This window comes from Zygotorulaspora mrakii, chromosome 6 (assembly GCF_013402915.1).
Source record: "Zygotorulaspora mrakii chromosome 6, complete sequence".
NCBI classification, from domain to species: domain Eukaryota; kingdom Fungi; phylum Ascomycota; class Saccharomycetes; order Saccharomycetales; family Saccharomycetaceae; genus Zygotorulaspora; species Zygotorulaspora mrakii.
In genome coordinates this window covers 353,301-372,653 of record NC_050724.1, presented here as the reverse complement: position 1 = coordinate 372,653, position 19,353 = coordinate 353,301, and the positions used below count along the sequence as shown (strand labels likewise).

Below are 19,353 nucleotides of genomic sequence, written 5' to 3'. Positions count from 1 at the left end.
AAGAGACAATGGAGAATTGAAGAATGTTAATATGTACTTCACTATGTACCAGATGTGAGAACAAGCCTTACATGGTCAGAGTTTTATCTGGAAACCTTGATTCCACACTGAACCAAAGCCGTAACATGTCGCTCCACCACCAATAATAAGTATTTCGTTGTTTGGGAGTAGCAATAATTCAAAACCGACCAAGAACAATGGATAGTGCTCCCAAATCTCCGGCGCGATTGGTACTTCTTTGATGTCTTCTGTTTCTATATTAACAAGGATTATGGCATTGTGTCTGCCAAAAAGACGATCGGAGCTTGTACCACCAGCTATCAAAATCTCTCGATCATTTAAAAAGGTGACTTTCGAACCATACCGTTGCAGTAAAGGGTGTGAAAACTCTTTCAGGATGGAAATCTCCTTGCCACGACAACTAAAAACAAAAAGAGTATTAGAGACATGCGTGCCGTCGTGTGATCCACCGATTATTACACCTTTATTGCACTCTATATTATAATCCATGGAGGCAGATATAAGTGGAGATTCTAGCATTTTGGCACCTTCGAACTTGCAGTTTTTAAATCTCCGCGAGGCAGGTTCAAATATCAGGAATTGTGCACCACGAGTATTCCCACCGAATAGCAGGATTTGGTCTTCACTTATGAATTTTGCACAATGTCTGAATCTTGTTTCTGGCAAGTCAGGACCCTGTTCCCATTGCTTAGATTCATAATCAAACAGCCACGTATCAGAGAATCCTTGGATGGGGCCTTTTCTACCACCTAGAAGAAAAAGTTTACCCCCGTGAGGATATGCAACGACTGTGTGACACATCCTAGCTGAGGGTGAGTTCATGCAATTAATTTCAATTTTCTCCCCTGTTTGAGGATCAACTCTCTGTATATCGTTTACTCTGCAAGGATCGCATCCCCCAAAATAAATTATATTGCCCTCTCCGGCATCGTAAACAGCTGAACCAAATTTTCTATTGATTGAGTATTTTAATTTGGTAAAATGTGCATTCAAAGAGCTTAATGATTCGACTTTTGGTCTATCAACGAATTTATGCGAGAAGTCGCATTCGAAATTAGCCCCATGTAAAATGATATAGTGGTGTGAAAAAAGTTGAAACTCCTCAAGTTCATCAAATGGCTCAATATTTTGAATCCGTAATCTTGAATCCGAATCCACCGATTGCCACAGCTGATACATGTCCCCTTCATTCACGAATTTGAATCCTAATCGTGTAAATCTTTGCACTTGAGAACTCATAGTTTGGTATGCCAGAACTGATTGTAGGGGTGAATCATTTTTGATGAAATGTTTCAGCATTTGCTTAGAAAATGGTTCATATGGGCCTTGAGGAATCAATTGCTCTAAAATAAGGAAATGGGATGACGGCAGTGTAGCACATAATGATATGATAGCATCTGCATGATCTGGCTTCATATAAGCAAGGGAAACCTCCGCAATGAATACTTTAACAAGATCCCGATTTGAAAGCCTTTTGTTTTCCAATAGTTTACGGAAGGACTCCGGTTGATTCAAGTTGCACGCGAGCACCTCATACTTCGCTGAACTAAACCCATCCGTGTTACTTTTACTTTCATCAAAGCACCCTCCTATGATTTTCACCAGCTCAGGTGTGCTCTTTATGATTTCCGTTTTTCTTTTGATGAGATCAGCATAATCTACATCCAAGAAGGAAAAGCGTTTTGCATAGTGTCGGTTCTCAGCATTCTCTTCGTCAAGCAGCTGAAATGGCAGTGGATCGAAACCGCAGCCCAAGTTTATAACAACAATATCTTTGTTGGTGTAATCTGCAATTTGCTCCAGCCTCGACCTGATTGCATGCAATCTTAACCAATACCCTCGGTTGATACAGGGAGAGCGTTTTGGCGCTTTGGGAACAAAATACTTGAAATACTCCTTGGATCCGTCGCCATTATCAATGCTTTTATTCTCTTCTAATTGCTTGCAATACAGAACTTCAACAGACCTCTTGGATGCTATAGATGAGTTGTTAGTGCCTTGGATTGCTAAATCACTATATTTTTTGCGCCGTTGCAACTTTTCTAGCTGTCTTTTTTGCTTATCAGTTAGTGGAGTTGCGATACTAGATGCCGCCATAGTGAAATGTACGAGTAACTTATTAATATTCTTAGTTTTTGACTATGCTGCGCCCTCGAGCAAATGTATTTTTTTTCTCATCACATTTGTATTAAATTGGGACGGTACGGAAGCCAGCAAGATCGCCGAAATGGCTCCTAAAAGTATTCATTTAGTTTAAATTTGAGATATCCACGCTTTCAGCTGCTTGTCAAGTGCTGTAGTACATATTATATCAGCCCAGCAATTCTCGAGTTTTCGAGGTGTATTGAATGGAGAGAAGACAAACCAACGAATGTTTGGAATTATAGAGAACTGCTCAAATAAAACCTAAACAGCATGGAAAACAATCAGGGAGCTGGCTCCTCTGAATACTTCTCAGGTCAGCCACCCACAGCAGTGACTCACAAGCAGAGAAGGACAACCAAATTTGTTTTAGGGAAGTTCACTATATATGGGACAAAGGAGAGAATTTACATTGTTGGTAGCAACAGACGAGAAACAATGTTTCGGATACTCGAAATCGATTTGAGTATTCCACAAGATGAATTGAGCGTCCTTGAAGACAATGTTTTCTTTACCAGGAACGAAATTATGAATATTCTCTCCGGTTTGGAAGAAGCGAGTGAGGAAGGTCTGCAAAAGAAATTGACGTGTTACGGTCTCATGGGATTTATTAGATTCACTGGGTGCTATTATCTCGTCACAGTTACTAAATGCAGCCAAGTGGCTGTAATAGCCGGTCACTTTATTTATCATATTGACGGTACAGAATTGGTACCGATTTGTAATAACTACAAAAGACCAGATAAATATTCCACTGAAGCTAACTTAATCTCAACTTTCCAGAACTTAGATTTGACAAAGACGTTTTATTTTAGTACGACTTATGACATAACGAATACTTTACAAACACACTTATTAAGAGAGAAATTAAAAGCAGTTGATCGATCCGATATTTCCATACCAAATGGTATTCCAGATATCAATGAAATGTTTATATGGAACAGCTACCTGTTGAAGCCAATTTTATCATGTATTGACACTGTTTATGACTGGTTCCAACCTGTAATACACGGATTTATCGATCAAGTTAATGTCTCTGTACTGGGGAAAAGTATTTACATAACACTTATTGCTAGAAGATCTCATCAGTTTGCTGGCGCTCGATTTTTGAAAAGAGGAGTTAACAAACAGGGCTATGTTGCCAATGAAGTTGAGACAGAGCAAATTGTTGCAGACATGGTATTGACTTCTTTTCATCAACCAGGAAATGGGTATTACGATAGCGACAGATATACTTCGTTCGTTCAACATAGAGGAAGCATACCCTTGTACTGGACCCAAGAAGCGTCTAATTTGACTGCTAAGCCACCAATTCAAATTAACTCAGTGGACCCGTACTTTAGTTCTGCAGCATTGCATTTTGATATGCTTTTCCAAAGGTATGGTAACATTCAAGTACTGAATCTGATCAAGACCAAAGAGAAAAACCCGAGAGAGACGAAGCTATTGAGAGAATTTGAGGAATGCATAGCCTATTTGAATCAATTCTTACCCGATGTTAAAAAAATAGACTATAAGTCTTGGGATATGAGCAGAGCTTCTAAGCAAGATGGACAAGGCGTGATTGAATTCTTGGAGGTTTATGCCGCTGGCACTGTAGCACGATCAGGCGTATTCCATAACGGTCGAACCTTTAAAGAAACCCTAATTCAGGAAGGAATATGTAGAAGCAATTGCATTGACTGTTTAGATCGAACTAATGCCGCACAGTTTGTGATTGGCAAGAGAGCATTGGGAGTGCAACTAAAAACTTTGGGAATCATTGGCGATAGCTACTTAGAGTATGACTCTGATATAGTCAATATCCTAACAGAGCTTTTCCACGATTTAGGTGATACTATTGCTTTACAGTACGGCGGATCACATTTAGTTAATACCATGGAAACGTACAGGAAGATAAATCAATGGAGGTCTCATTCAAGGGATATGATTGAGAGCATCAAAAGATTTTACAGTAATTCGTTTATTGATGCTCAAAGACAAGATGCTATCAATTTGTTTCTAGGTCATTATGTGTGGAAAAAAGGATATCCAGCCTTGTGGGAGATGAATACGGATGCTTATTTACACAATGAATATTCTTCTGAAGGTGAAAAGCGGAGTTACACTCATTGGTGGAATAACTATCATATTATAGGGGTATCAGAATACATAAAGAGGAATATACTTGATCAAGGAAATGATTTGACCTTTGAGAAAGTGTTTCGCAATGTTCGAGGTTATCCTGGCGCCTTTGATAATTACTGGAACGAATACTATATCCCTAGGAATGTCACTTGGATGCATGATTTATTTGCGTACAATATGAATTCAACGAGACGTTATCACACTATGAGGACTAACAGGAAAGAACTTTCCCCCTTTGCCTCACGAAAGCAAAGCTGGATCAATAGTAAATTAAGAACAATAACTTTAGACCAGAAAACTACGGACAGTAAAAGACAAAGGATGGGCAATAGAAATCAAGAAAAACTTGATTCAAAAGATGAGTTACAATTAAGTAATAACAATCTGGACATGGCCCTGCAAATCAAATCGAAGTACATAATCAATTCAAATTCATCCCTCTATGAAAAGTTCCCGGCACTCTTGGACACCTGGGAAATTCATTTTAGTGAACCCTCAGATGCTAATAGCTTTGAAGACAGATCGCATAGCGAGAATGATATCATCACTGATTCTGAGAGTACTGAAAAATCTCACGGCGATTATTATAACGACATTCTAGTTGATACACATTACTATGACGTTCTGTTCAAAGTAGACGATTACGAGCCTTACGAAGAGTATCGCAAACACTTCTTATGCTCTGAGACAAGTCTGTCACCGGAAGACTTGAAGCTTTATCAAAAATTTGCATTCAACACACAGAAAGACCTTGTTTTTGCTTAGTTACTTAGCGCGAATTAAATATTACCCAAATAAACCCAATCTATTGATTATCGTCTTCCACTGTGTTTACAATTTTGCCAAAATTTTCTTTTACAATAGCTTTATAACTTGAGGTTGGCACTTTTTGGCACTCCAAAATTGATCTGTAACATGCTAGGGTGTGTTTAACCTCTTCGCACTTGATCCATATTATACCATTGATACCGATGGCCACCTCAAACTGTACGAATTTTGCTAGTAATGGCAACAATGGAAACTTCTCATCAAACATAAGACTCCGTGCATAGGCCAGTTTAATTTCCGCAAGCATGCCTCCATCAAGTAGCCCAAATCCACCATCCTGTCCTGTCGTGGAATCCACACATTCTATCTCCGACTCAAGCTCTTTTTCTGCAAAACGTACTCTGGCATAAACTAAGTCACCAACCTTCAGTGTTGGTTTATTCTTCTTTGTCGCATTTGGGAAAGCCATATATGATAATGAGACCGAAGAGGAAAAATTGGACAATGATACCTTATAATTATCCGAATACTGCCCAACAATTATACCAATCACCAAATCACCTACAGAAGGAACATATCGCTTACAATCATAATCAACATACACTGCCTGCCCCTTCTTAGTTTCCGAGATGACTTCAACGCCGGCATTCACTGCTTCTATTTCTTCGGTAGCAGGATTGCAGTACATTCCTGGCCCCAGAGAAATTTGGCGGTCCTCAAATACATGTATATCATCACCAGGAAGGATAATTGTAGACATTGCGAAATCTAAAAGGCCACTTCTCTTCTGGTGAGTCCTAATATGACTACTCTTGAAGCGCTACTCTTTCTCATCAGGAACTTTTTTTTCACTTTCCACTACATGCACAGGGAAACGCCGGGTAAAGAAGCGTACTTTATAAAATATGGTAACCCATTCAAATAATCCAACTATGAGATCAAGTACAAACAGCGTATTTTTCTAATTGGAGGTTATATGGATCTGATTTGGGAAAAGGAGTTGGAATGGGAGGCAGTAATTTCCATATTACAGTGATTTTTCCTCGATGTCTCGTGTCTTTTCTTTACTGCTGGACGGCATATGTGACGCTATCAAGGGCCAAACAAATTCCTCAATTGTTTGCCAGAGTGCTAATATTTGGGTATCTACTTTTGGGACTATACACATATTTCAAGCTGATATGGACTAGTCCTGGAAGTCCGCTTGACTTTCCAGAGCTTAGAGTCAATGATATTTACGCCGCAGAAATGGGGGGTGAGCTACCACCAGAATTTTTGGCCAAGCGATCCATTACTTCCAAAAATAATGGCAGATTCAGACTGTGTAGAACATGCAGTGTTTGGAAACCAGATAGGTGTCATCATTGCTCGAGTTGCAACCGCTGTATTTTGAAAATGGATCACCACTGTCCTTGGATTCCGGGATGTATCGGATTTGGAAATCAGAAATATTTCATTCAGTTTTTGATATACTCAACCCTCTATGCTACCGCGATACTTGTAATATCTAGTGCACAGTTTTATATGTGGTTCCATGACGGAGTTTTCGAACGAGAATTGATTGATATGCTATTACTTTCAGTCTGGCTATTGGCATTTGCTATTTCGATCGCAATGATGTGCTTTAGCGTATTTAGTATTTTACAGGTCAATAGAAATCAGACCACAATAGAAATGTACGGTTATCAGCGGTATAGGGAAGAGCTGGCGGTACTGGGCAATGCTCACTTGGATCAAGATGATACAAATGCGTTTGATCTCGGTTCTCGATTGGAAAATTGGACCAGCGTTATGGGTTCAAAGTGGGTAGAATGGCTTCTTCCTATCCAAAGATTAGAGATAGCGAGAAATCGACACTCTTGGAATGAAAAAGGACTTTTTTTCGAGCTCGGACCTGGTATAAATGATGGGATCCTCGAAACTTTGGATTTACAAAATAGGCTTCTGAGAAGAGTAACTCCGAGGTCATCAATTGATAACAATAAATAGAAAATCTCAGCTTAGAACTTAAAAAAAAAAATTTTGTGAAATTTTATGATGTATGAATTAACTAACTGAAAGGCATGTAATATATTTATGTTAGATGCTAATGTAGTGAGAGAATGAGGTGGTTTAGTTAGGTTTCCTCCTTCTTCAATGCGAATGTTTGACTGTGAAGTTAGTCTACGGTTTAAAATAATAGCAGCAGTAAACCAACAAGGATTCCCCCGAAACCAAATGAAGTTCTTTTTGCTTCTCCCTCGTATATACTCAGAGCTGGAACTGAGGAATTTTGTGATAGAGTAAACATATCCAATTGCGAAGTCGCTGTTTGAGCCATAATCGAAAGAGTGGTTCCCGTACTCATCAGCGGTACGGATGAATCCGTTGTCACTATACAGCTCATGCATGAGTCCTGGGAGACCGTTTTGGTGGATGGTTGAACTGCAGAAATTGGAGCCCAATTTGTCAGTTCCGTTTTTTCGCCAGATTTTGTTTTAGTCACTAAAGAATAGGTCTCGTAGTCAGAGTTTGCTTGGGAAGTTGTAACAGCCAACGAGACAGTAGAGGAAGTGACTGGCACAGCAAAACTAGTTGAGTTTTCAACGGTATTGACAGGGAACCAGTCTGATGATATTACTTCCGCCCCTGACACGGTCCTCGTAACAAGTGAATACGTCTCATAGGTACTATCTGCCGACGATTGAGCGCCTTTGGAAATTGTGGACACTATGGTCTGTTTCACAAAACTAGAGGAACTCTTGATTGTGGAAACTGGGAACCAGCTAGTGGATACTATAGTTTTACCATCTTGTGTTTTTGTGATAAGCGAATACTCTTGAGTGGAATCGTACATCGTCGATAAAGAGGTGTTCACTGGTGCAGTTGCTGTATTTTTGGATCCTGTGCTTATCACGGATGGAGTTGTGCTCAAAGAAGAGGAAGTGAAAAAGGATGAGGAAGCAGACTCTGTCGCAATTGCGAACCAGCTTGTAAATGATGTCAGTTCTCCATCGTTTGTGAATGAAATGACAGAATAAGTCAGATAGCTATCGGATTTGTTATAGTCTGCAGAATATGGTGCAAATGTTGTACGACTACTGGTTTCATCTGAGCGCGTGCTCCGTAAAGTCTTTAAGCTCTGAGTGGAGTTAGAAATTGCACTCGAGGATGAAACCGAGCTCCTTGCAGTAGTAGTGGTCTGAGAATTTGTTGATTTTGAAGAGTTGGCAGCTGAAATATATAAAGAACCGGAATTGGAGAAAGAGGAACGAGATGTTGATAGAGCAGAAGCTTGAGCCACTGTCGACAAAGTTGCCGATGAAGGACTTGCTGTTTCCACATCGCTCGTGGCACTTGAATTGACAGCTGAAGAGGAACCTAAACGTGCATTTTGTGTCGAAATTATGGATGTTGTCTGTGAAGCTGTGGGAGGTGTAGTAATAATTGACAGGGACGAATCAGTTCTTATAGTGGATATAGGAATCCATGTTCCGATTTGAGTAACAATTGCGGATCCTGTACGGGAAAGTAAAGAATAAGTTTCGTAACTGTCAGCACCAGAACTTGATGTAGCATTAATGTACATCGCACGCATTGGGCTCTGCTGTATACTTTGTAAATCGCTCCCATTAGAGTCATTAGTACCTGTATCATTACCTGAATAGTAATTTGCAGTTATAGTCTGCGGAGCGTTGTCTCTTTTTGCTAATCTTGTATTTTCGGAATCAGTAGCCTGCAATGAAATCATGTTACCGATGGCGCTTGATGTAAGTGGTTCGCTAAAATACTTGATCCTCAAATATTTACCTCCATCAATATTCGTATTGATATAGATACTAATTTGAGAAGAGTCTGATTGATCATGTAAGGCAGTGAAGGGTACAGTTTTGAGCGGTCTATTGAGGTCGTCAACTTTCAATATCATTTCGCATGCTGTCAACGAAGTGTTGAACTTGTAAGATGACTTGATAGTAGGCCTTGAAGAAAATCTTGAGGGTTGATCCAATGCACTTAGAGGCAGATCAGCAATAAACCAAGCTGTATTATTTTCGGCGTATATTCCACCATTTGTACTTAGCTGGTTCACATCCTTTGGAATAAAATTGATGGCAGAAGTGAAAGAATCTCCAGACGACACATCAAATTCTAAATTCAAAACCTGTGGTTTTGAAATTTTTTCTTGAGTCTCAGCAGTCAATTTCGTCAAGACACTGAAACTTGTAGTCGTATTTTGTTGAATGTGATCATTAAATGTAAGTGTAAAATTGTTTGACCCAATATTCTCTATTGCTCCTATCACATCATTTTTAGCCTTAAGAGGAAAGCTTCCATTTGGCAGATTACCTAAGCTATCAGGCACACTCAAATATATTGGTTCGTTACTTCCTTCTGGAATATACAACCCTGCGTTTATTACAAACCATTGATTTGGGTCTGTACAGTTGAAATCCCCACTAAGTGTATTAAACACCTCTAAACTGGTAAAGAATGCTCCATTGCTCCCGGAAGCTGCACTCACAATTGATCCAAAAAGTGTGATAGACGTTGCAATAGACGTCACAACAGACGTTATATATTTCATGTTTGACACAATTGTCTTTCTATGAGTCAAAATTTGCAAAACAAATGCTACGCAGTCGCAGCTGGAACGAGCAGAAATAATAACATTATGCTGTTGCAGATTGAAGTATGTCAATGATACCGGTCTATTATATAGTAGAAGACGTGTTCACCTAAAGGAATGGCTTGCATTGCTAATCTGTCAAGTTCTGGTACGGTAGTCATTATACATTGCTAAGAATCATACATATTACCGTTTCCAATATCCAGATCAGGAAATCGGGTTGCTTGACTGAGTAATATAGGATATCACTTCCTCATTACTTGTCCTGATCATATTGTATAAACCAGAACAATTATTTTTCATGCGGCTGAAAGCCCAGCCTCGCCGAAAGAGGAAAAAGACACCTAAACAGGCTGGTTCCCAAAGAGATATCAAGAGATTAAGAACCAGTCGAACATTTGATTGGCAACCCAGGACAGCATTTGTCTACAATGCCATTACAATACATTCTCAACACTCTATTATGGTAGAGGCGTTTGATATATTGATCGTAGAGCTACAGCTCACGCTTTTCCAATGGTTACGCCAGCACGAGAAGTGGAAAAGCGAGGGAGCAACGCCGCATTTCGTTGAGCAAGAAGAGATTCCTGCTTGATCTCACTTTGCGAATCATTTCGCCCCGTAGAAACTCGTGATGCACCAACTCTTTTACAAGAGAGCTCATGTATCATTCAATCCACTTAAAAGGATTCCACTTCTGAGGTTACCCGCCCTTAACAGCACTCAGAATTCAGCACCCGCTAGACGTTCCGAGTGGGATACAATCGAAGACGAATATCATCTGAATAACAAAAATAAAGATCATACAGAGCTGACTGAGTAAAGGAGAAGAGAGTGTAAGCAGCAGAAGCAAGATGTCTAATGAGGATGTTGGTAGTATCGGTGAAGAGGCCAGAAAGGAGCTTCAGAGCGCACTGCGAGAAGAATATGATGCGTTGTTTAGGCTAAAAGAGGATAATGGTCTAGAGATATATCCAATTTTCAACGTTTTACCCGCCAAGAAGGAGTACCCTGACTATTATGCCTTGATTAAGAATCCGGTATCGTTCAATACCTTGAAGAAGCGTGTTTTACACTATATGGATGCACAGAGTTTCGTAAACGATTTGGTGCAAATACCATGGAACGCAAAGACGTATAATACCAAAGAATCCGCAATCTACAAATACGCGACTATATTGGAGAAGTACATTAATGACGAGGTTGTCACCAGATTGAAAAAAAAATTCCCTAGTGTGGAGTATCCGTACCTGGGACCACTGCCGGACGAAGTGGACACGAAAAGACCTATAACCCAGTTGAAAACCAATTTGTATAATTCGAAGGGCGGTCACAGTTTAAGAGTGCGCAAAGAGCATCAGGAAAATCGCTCGGACTCTGTAGATGTCGAGTACGCTGAAGGTGAAGAAGACGACGACGGTGAAGGCGAACATGAGGGTGAAGGCGAAGAGGAAGACGATGATGAGTACATTGAGGGAAGAAAGCTTCCGAATCTAAGGATCAATCTTCATAGAGGTATGACGAATAGCCAGTCCGGTGGAAGATCAAATTCATCAACTCCGAAACCCTCATATGGCAGACATCAGCAGCAAAGAACTCATATGAGGCGTGGTAGACCCCCAGTAATTGATCTACCGTATGTGCAAAGAATGAAGAATATACTAAAAATGCTGAAAAAGGAAATTGATGATGAGAATGAACCTCTGACGGCAACTTTTGAAAAATTACCGGATGAATTAAGAGATCCTAAATATTATTCAATGGTCTCAAATCCGATATGCCTAGAAGATATAAGGAAAAAGATTAAGACTCGTAAGTACAAGGACTTTCAGAGCTTTCAAAATGATTTCAACCTTATGTTAGCAAACTATAGGCTATACCATCGTACCGAACCGCAGTATATCAAACGTGCAGCAACACTTGAAAAGAAATATAATGCAATGGCGCGTCATGAATTATCAAAACCTGACAGAGATTATATGCCAGAAGGCGAATTAAGATACCCTATTGATGAACTTGTTCTTAATGGAAAAAGCTATAGAATTGGTGATTGGGTCCTGCTGGAGAATCCTAACGACTCAACTAAACCAACTGTTGCTCAGATTTTTAGACTGTGGAGTACGTCTGATGGGAAAAGATGGCTGAATGCTTGTTGGTACTTAAGACCTGAACAAACGGTTCATAGAGTCGATAGACTGTTTTATAAGAACGAAGTGGTCAAATCAGGTCAGTATAGAGACCATTTAGTCGAAGAAATTGTTGGTAAATGTTATGTTGTTCATTTCACTAGATTTCAACGAGGTGATCCTGACATTAAACTTGAAGGACCACTTTTTGTTTGTGAATTTCGTTATAATGAAAATGAAAAAATTTTCAACAAGATCAGGACCTGGAAAGCTTGCTTGCCGGAAGAAATTCGTGATCAAGATGAGGCAACAATACCAGTTAACGGTAGAAAGTTTTTGAAGTATCCATCACCTTTGAGACATCTTTTGCCATCAAATGCTACCCCAAAGGATCCTATCCCACAACCTACGGAAGGTGCAGTAAATGCCCCACCATTAATTGGTGGTGTTTATTTAAGACCAAAATTAGAGCGCGATGATCTAGGTGAATATGCAACTTCAGATGATTGTCCGCGTTATATCATTAGACCAGGCGACCCAGCAGAAGATGGTAAAATGGATTTTGAAACAAGTACTATAATAACAAGTGCACCAGCGGCAGCTTCCTTGTCAAAAACAAATCTTTCCAACCCAAGATTAGCTGCTATGAAACAGAATAGATCAGGAACAGGTCTTAATTCACTGCGTAACGGTGGTTATGTACCAGGGATAGCAGGAAGTTCAGCAAACTTAGCCACTGCCACGGGATTATCAGGATCGGGTTCTGGAATAGGTACTCCAAACGGATTGGCCCCTGGACAGCAGTTAACCGTGCATGGTCTCAAACAACACCAGTTAAACAAACAACAATTACATTTACAACAGCAGCAACAGCAAAAGAGATCTCAAGCTTCCGGTTACAGTCTGACAACCATCGTTAATAATCTAGCGGCCCAAGCTTCAAAGACAAGTCTAGGAATTTCCGTGGACGCTCCGGGGGCTTACCTCTTGCCAATAAGTATAACAAAAAATGTTGATGGCTTGCTGAGAGCGGACTATGCCAGTCAGGTAAGAAGACTTGGCAAGGACCAAGTTCCCAGAAGAAAAAGAAATAAAGGTGAAGTCATTTGGTTCCGTGGACCCAGCGTTGCCATAGAGGAAAGGTTGCTCAACTCGGGCGATGAATTTCTCCAACCACCGCTGAACAGATGGTTTTCTAAGAACAAAAAGCAAAAAACAGTCGCTGCCGCTGATGAGCAACAAGATATCGAAAGTGCGATGGGTTCAGAGGACGAGCAGGACAACCTTCCTGATACCTTCCCGCTAGCTTTAAGGCCTTCTGCAAAGTTTATGGCTTTCAAGATTGCCTCACGTGATAACATGCAAACAGAGTCACTTTGATGTTTTTTTATTTTTTAGATATTAAAGCTTTTTATTAAGACCGCACCATGCGATAAACGGTGAAATTAATGTGTATTCTTAAAGGTTTATAAAAAAGATTAGAAATATTTTTAATTAATAGTATCTTGAAGCTCTCACCTATTGAACTGATCGCTAGTATAGACTTAAACAAAGGAAAAAAATGTCTGATTTTGATAAATACAGCACACCATTATCTTCTCGTTATGCTTCGAAGGAAATGTCTGGTATTTTCTCATTGAGAAATAGATTTTCAACATGGAGGAAGTTATGGCTCAATCTAGCTATTGCTGAAAAGGAATTGGGCCTTACTGTTGTCACTGACAAGGCTATTGAGGAAATGAGCAACCATCTGGCTATTACTGACGAAGAAATTGCCAAAGCGTCTGCTCAAGAAGCTATTGTGAGACATGATGTTATGGCTCACGTTCACACTTTTGGCGAAACATGTCCAGATGCCGCAGGTATTATCCATTTGGGTGCTACGTCATGCTTCGTCACTGACAATGCAGATTTGATTTTTTTGAGAGATGCGTATGATCTGTTGATTCCAAAACTAGTCAACGTGATCAATAGATTGGCTAACTTTGCTATGGAATACAAAGATCTACCTGTATTGGGATGGACACATTTTCAACCCGCTCAATTGACGACATTAGGAAAAAGAGTCACTCTATGGGTTCAAGAATTACTATGGGATTTGAGAAATTTCGTCCGAGCAAGAAATGATATTGGTTTACGCGGTGTTAAGGGTACTACTGGTACCCAAGCATCCTTCTTAGCACTTTTTCATGGTGATCACAACAAAGTAGAAGCACTGGATAAAAGAGTTACTGAACTGTTAGGTTTTGATACTGTCTACCCTGTTACTGGCCAAACTTATTCAAGAAAGATCGATATTGATGTAATGGCACCTTTATCATCATTCGCTGCTACTGCTTACAAAATGGCCACTGACATTAGGTTACTGGCCAATTTGAAGGAAATGGAAGAACCTTTTGAAAAATCACAAATTGGTTCTTCCGCAATGGCCTACAAGAGAAACCCAATGCGTTGTGAACGTGTTTGTTCTTTAGCTAGACATTTGGGCTCTCTGTTTAATGACGCAGTACAAACGGCTTCTGTTCAATGGTTCGAAAGAACTTTAGATGATTCGGCTATCAGAAGAATTTCTCTTCCAAGTGCCTTCTTAACAGCAGACATTCTATTATCAACTTTGTTGAATATCTCTTCCGGTTTAGTTGTTTATCCAAAGGTGATAGAAAGAAGAATCAAGGGTGAACTACCATTTATGGCTACTGAGAATATTATCATGGCTATGGTTGAAAAGGGCGCCTCAAGACAAGAGGTTCATGAAAATATTAGAGTCCTATCACATCAAGCTGCTGCGGTTGTTAAGGAAGAAGGTGGTGATAACGATTTAATTGAACGTGTCAAAAAGGACCAATTTTTCAAGCCAATTCATTCGGAGCTTGAATCTTTGTTGGACCCATCTACTTTCGTCGGCAGAGCTCCACAGCAAGTTGAGAAATTTGTCAATAATGATGTGAAAAACGCTTTGCAACCATTCAGCAGCTATATAAATGATGCGGATGTTAAATTAAACGTCTAATGATATATAGTTTATTACCGCTGATTGCGTAAAGTAGATACGATGTGTGTTTTTTTGCCTAATCATGACTTTCCATAATCGAGTTCAAAATAAATGCATTCCACTTATGTATTCGCACGAATAACAAATTATCGTTAGTTAGTTCACATAAATTTCTTGGCATTTTTGCTTTATTTCCTCGAAGATAAGTCCCCTCCATCAATTTAATATTATTTTCGTTATGTAATTTGTTCTGTCTTTCAGATTCTTTATCATGGGTCTCATTGATATATTGTATGGCCTTAGAAAACCCACTTGTTATAAAATTCCAGTGTTCAGATAACAACTTCATTGAGGAATTATGGTTTTTGGAATCAATTGTTAATATCCAACAATAACGTCTTTCATTCCCCCTAGCAGTCTCATCCCTAAGTTTAAAGCCAATCGCAAGATTAAATCCTCGTAAATCATCATAAAACACAAGAGGCCTGCCATCGTAAATCATAGTCTCTTCAGAGAAGCATCTTCTCACGATCAGTGTTAGTAACTGATATCGTATCGAAGAGTATTGTGTGGTAACATAGCTCCTACTTGCAATATTACTTTTAAAAGATCTCACATCATTTCTGTCGCCATCTGGAAAGGTCAAGGAGCATGATTTGCAATATGAATCCGTCGGGTATGTCGGGAGAAGCAACTCGTCCCCGGTTGATCCTTTGATACCTGCTTGAGTAACTAATACGACTCTTGGGCCATGCTTGTCACAAAAATGGCCCAAAGAAATGATAATGGGTGCCATCAGGTTACTGCTTGAAAGCTAGCAAAGTGCCATGAGACGCCGGAACCTCTCTTATCCAGCCTGTAAAAGATGCCTTTTACTTCTGATGCATTCGCCCCATCTAAGAAATTTAACCTTAAAGTTCGACTTGAAGATATTACATACAATCGCCGCGAAAAAACAACAAGAACCCAATGTTCTCATGCCTCCTTACCTGCTGAAACGAAGGCTGCGGCATATAAGATCGATTAAACTGAGTAATATCGCGATCAGCGAAGCTAATTCAATTACGGAACACTTCCAATTACTATCATGCTTCATCACCCTGGAGTCGCACAAAGGTCAGCTGTTATACGTGAGTGAACTACAAGAAGCATCTATGAATATGATTCAATTCAATGAACTCCCAAAACAGGATAATCCTATCACAAGTTTTCTATTAAAGATATTGATAAGTGCACCTGATAATCCCAATTCATCACCATTAGATGTGCCAGCAGACAATGAGAAGATGTGGATCTTCTTCCGTAAATACAATGTGGATTTGAACAAATTGAGACGAATGGAACAAGATGAAATGGTAGAAAATTGCAATTACCCCATTTTTGAAATAGTAGATGGACTCTATGTGTTACCAGATGCTTTGACAGTTTCCATGGCGCCGGCATCAGGTCTACATAGGAGAACGCCATCTAATTACAAAGTGAAGCAATCATTCTCATTTAACTCAGTATTAAAGCTAACTATGATAACTGAATATATGCGACAGATTAAAGATGAAACGGAATTTACCTCACATAGATTAGATAAGTTGATGCGTTCTGTGCATAAGGAAACAGATAGGATTATCAAAGTCATTAAAAACTCTAACGAGGAATTGAAAAAAAATATAGAAAGAAAGAAAGAGTCAAAGAAGAATATCAACGAAAGTTTCCGCTCGCCGAAACACGCCAGGCAATCATCTTTGGTTTCGCAACACCCATCATTGAATGATTACTATGGCAATACCTATTCCGATTTTATTCAGGTTAAAAATCGTTTAGAGCTTATAAGAAGCAAAAAAGTCAATCAGCTGATTTCTGTTTTCCAAGGTACTGTTCTGTTTGATCCAGAGGTAGGATTTCTAGAGCTCAGAGATTCCCCTTCGTCTTCTGTATACGATAAAATCAAATTGAAGCTTTTGGACGAAGAGTGCATTTTGTCTTTAGCGTCAAAATCAGAAGTTGAAAGATATGCTACCAATGCATCACTCGGTTATTATTTGCTTTTTATTCTTTTGATGGCAAATGAGGTTTTTGAAGTACCCTTGCCGTATTCACTGCACTTTTATGGAAGCACATCAATAGTGGAAACTAACCATCCTCTGTATTTAGAAAATTCAATCGCCCTGAAAAACCTCGAAAATTTTTCAAAAGCTGTAAGTTATTTCAACAGAGACATAGTTCAAATTATTCAAAATTTGGAACTCCGCCAGACACTATAGGTTGATAATCGAATTTTTCCTTGAGAGAGCCATTCAATCGTTTCCATGTATAAATAGCTCTTTCTTTAGTATCGAATTCATAGATCCGAATACGTCTTTCAGTGCCACCATATCCTGCATAACCTCCTTCTCCAGAGCCACCTCCAAAACAAAGCCAAATTTTTCGCGAAGAGGAATCATCTAGTATGCAGTAATCGTTGCAATGATCATGGCCGCAACTAGTGGCATCGACACCGAGATAGTCTAGCGTAAAAATCCCGCCGGAGTTGTATTTTGGAGCAGTAACTCCCTCCTTAAAGGTTCCGACTTTAGGATTTTGCTCATTCGGGTTCTTTTTGGATTGAAAACTTAGGTATTCCGGTATTGGTATATGAAAAAATGCCATAGATAAATGTGCATCTTTAGCTATATGTTTAGAGTATTCGTTGTCATATCTCTCCCTCATATATTCCCATTGAGCTTCCTTTATCCAATCGTAACCAGGATATATTTTACCTGAACGTGAGTAGCTATGGGAATCAAAGAAATATAACGTAATAGTGGCTTTTTCTTCAGTTGAACCTTGCAGCTGAAGAATATAGTTGCCAACTCCAAAAGAATTATCATTAGTATCCCTGGCGCTCATAGAAAATAAAGAATACGGTAAGGCAGCCGTAAATTCTGAGAGCTTCCATCTATCCAAACTCCCTTCATGGTCATGATTTCCCCATATCAAGGCCCACGGTATTTTGCGTTCGATCACCGGTGCCAGGACTTTTAAAAGAGCAGATGTAGAATCCTGCACACATCTTTGTCCCATGATTTGATCTCCAGTGAAGACGACAAGATCCGGTTCTTCGATGTCCAGTATACCTTCGATGAACCTTAGTGTTTTGGGATCTGCCTCGCAATTATCGCTTGCGGGGAATTCGTCTTCACATTCGCCTTTTCCTACGCTGAAGTGCAAGTCTGCTAGCTGAACAATCTTCAGTTTGCCATCTCTTCGAATCTGCAATTGTTTAGTATAATCCTCCTTTTCAGTGTGATCCAGGTACTTATAGCTCAAGAAACTGGGAAACCTGCCTTTAGAAAAACTCCAAGATTTATTCAGTTGCCAACCAGGCCTTGGATCCACGCAATCTTCCCCGAAGAGTATATCCAAATTGCTTATTATGTAATTATCTATGCTCAAATTTGGTAATATTCTTACTGCTTCCACAAATACATTGTCAATCCATTCAAAAGCGTTCAATGTCTTTTTGTTTGATATCGAATGGACTGCAACAAGTTGAGAGTATACCTCCTCATCCGTAGACGAAAGTGATTCTATACTCAGGGTATCATAAAAAACATACTCAGAGACACCAAACCAATTGAAACCATAGGATCCTCTTAAGTCCTTTGAGATAAGTTTTCTTTCAGCATGCTTCGCTGTGTGTGGAGCCATCTCGTATTCAATAAAGCATCGCTCCAGTAATTTTCCTACATGGTAACACTTCTTTCTACCGACGTTGACCACGAAAATCTTGGATCCACTCCAATGCTCAAGGTTATTGGTCTGCAGCCAGGTTTTTGCGAGCTGCTTCTTCGTATCTTGATCTTTTGCATCGTCAACAGGGTGCGCATACATTGTTAGCCGGCGATACCAGAACAATCCCGATATCGCCAAAGCAAGATAAAGAAGCACTCTTAAATACTTTTTCGAGAGGATTCGCATAGCTATATACCCCCCTTCTGCTCTTTGTTTTCTTGCTGTCGCAAATGTATATCAAATATCAAAAATGTGTTTAAATCAAGTTCGGCAACTGAAAGGTTTTAGAATTATAATTTGTACCCTCAAATTAAATACAATATCTCCTGATAATAATTATATACTAAAATGGGGCAGAAAACCTGACGAATGACAAATAAATATCCTCACTACTTCTTCTCCGAGGAGGGGCGATGGCCATCGTTTCTCAAGAGACCACCAGCATTGCTGCGTTCTGCCATGTGCCCTATATTTATGTCAGGAAATCCCTTGCATGCAGAAACCGCATGTGGCTTTGAAATTTTATCCATGTCTACTTCAACATCCCTGCCTTTATGACGCATAGTATATCTTGGATTCTTTACTTCTGCCTCCATCTCTTCTATAGGTCTAGCCGGCTTTTGTATAGCACTCTTCTTTTCTTTATGTTCCTCCTGATCCATTTATCTATCAGAGTAGTACTTATACACATTGGTCAACGAGTGTAAGCTAATTAAAGTCTCACCCATATTCTATAACTCATTGAATGTGTCAAAGGGTCGAAGGTACGGACCATAAAGAGATGGCGATGTGGCTTGGTAAAT

The 19,353-nt window shown here is 39.6% G+C and overlaps 11 protein-coding genes across 11 annotated transcripts; 5 read left to right on the top strand and 6 right to left on the bottom strand.

Moving 5' to 3' along the window:
- Positions 1-75: 75 nt before the first annotated feature.
- On the bottom strand, positions 76-2,118 carry PPM2 (tRNA methyltransferase PPM2; the record flags this gene model as incomplete). Its single annotated transcript, XM_037289506.1, has 1 exon — positions 76-2,118. The coding sequence occupies one exon, from the start codon at positions 2,116-2,118 to the stop codon at positions 76-78; it is 2,043 nt and encodes a 680-aa protein (XP_037145401.1).
- A 318-nt stretch (positions 2,119-2,436) lies between these two features.
- On the top strand, positions 2,437-5,055 carry FIG4 (phosphatidylinositol-3,5-bisphosphate 5-phosphatase; the record flags this gene model as incomplete). The annotated part of the gene is made up of 1 exon (XM_037289505.1): positions 2,437-5,055. One exon carries the CDS (start codon positions 2,437-2,439, stop codon positions 5,053-5,055), a length of 2,619 nt encoding a protein of 872 aa, XP_037145400.1.
- A 40-nt stretch (positions 5,056-5,095) lies between these two features.
- On the bottom strand, positions 5,096-5,818 carry RRP40 (exosome non-catalytic core subunit RRP40; the record flags this gene model as incomplete). The annotated part of the gene is made up of 1 exon (XM_037289504.1): positions 5,096-5,818. One exon carries the CDS (start codon positions 5,816-5,818, stop codon positions 5,096-5,098), a length of 723 nt encoding a protein of 240 aa, XP_037145399.1.
- Positions 5,819-6,063: 245 nt separating this feature from the next.
- Positions 6,064-7,047, top strand: PFA3 (palmitoyltransferase PFA3; the record flags this gene model as incomplete). Its single annotated transcript, XM_037289503.1, has 1 exon — positions 6,064-7,047. The coding sequence occupies one exon, from the start codon at positions 6,064-6,066 to the stop codon at positions 7,045-7,047; it is 984 nt and encodes a 327-aa protein (XP_037145398.1).
- A 181-nt stretch (positions 7,048-7,228) lies between these two features.
- Positions 7,229-9,622, bottom strand: EGT2 (Egt2p; the record flags this gene model as incomplete). Its single annotated transcript, XM_037289502.1, has 1 exon — positions 7,229-9,622. The coding sequence occupies one exon, from the start codon at positions 9,620-9,622 to the stop codon at positions 7,229-7,231; it is 2,394 nt and encodes a 797-aa protein (XP_037145397.1).
- Positions 9,623-10,518: 896 nt separating this feature from the next.
- On the top strand, positions 10,519-13,170 carry RSC2 (Rsc2p; the record flags this gene model as incomplete). Its single annotated transcript, XM_037289501.1, has 1 exon — positions 10,519-13,170. One exon carries the CDS (start codon positions 10,519-10,521, stop codon positions 13,168-13,170), a length of 2,652 nt encoding a protein of 883 aa, XP_037145396.1.
- Positions 13,171-13,351: 181 nt separating this feature from the next.
- ADE13 (adenylosuccinase ADE13) lies at positions 13,352-14,800 on the top strand (the record flags this gene model as incomplete). The annotated part of the gene is made up of 1 exon (XM_037289500.1): positions 13,352-14,800. One exon carries the CDS (start codon positions 13,352-13,354, stop codon positions 14,798-14,800), a length of 1,449 nt encoding a protein of 482 aa, XP_037145395.1.
- A 58-nt stretch (positions 14,801-14,858) lies between these two features.
- On the bottom strand, positions 14,859-15,578 carry LST7 (Lst7p; the record flags this gene model as incomplete). The annotated part of the gene is made up of 1 exon (XM_037289499.1): positions 14,859-15,578. One exon carries the CDS (start codon positions 15,576-15,578, stop codon positions 14,859-14,861), a length of 720 nt encoding a protein of 239 aa, XP_037145394.1.
- Positions 15,579-15,759: 181 nt separating this feature from the next.
- Positions 15,760-17,040, top strand: VPS38 (Vps38p; the record flags this gene model as incomplete). Its single annotated transcript, XM_037289498.1, has 1 exon — positions 15,760-17,040. The coding sequence occupies one exon, from the start codon at positions 15,760-15,762 to the stop codon at positions 17,038-17,040; it is 1,281 nt and encodes a 426-aa protein (XP_037145393.1).
- Positions 17,006-18,736, bottom strand: DCR2 (phosphoprotein phosphatase; the record flags this gene model as incomplete). The annotated part of the gene is made up of 1 exon (XM_037289497.1): positions 17,006-18,736. The coding sequence occupies one exon, from the start codon at positions 18,734-18,736 to the stop codon at positions 17,006-17,008; it is 1,731 nt and encodes a 576-aa protein (XP_037145392.1).
- Positions 18,737-18,939: 203 nt separating this feature from the next.
- HG535_0F01760 (uncharacterized protein) lies at positions 18,940-19,212 on the bottom strand (the record flags this gene model as incomplete). Its single annotated transcript, XM_037289496.1, has 1 exon — positions 18,940-19,212. The coding sequence occupies one exon, from the start codon at positions 19,210-19,212 to the stop codon at positions 18,940-18,942; it is 273 nt and encodes a 90-aa protein (XP_037145391.1).
- Between the last annotated feature and the right edge of the window lie 141 nt (positions 19,213-19,353).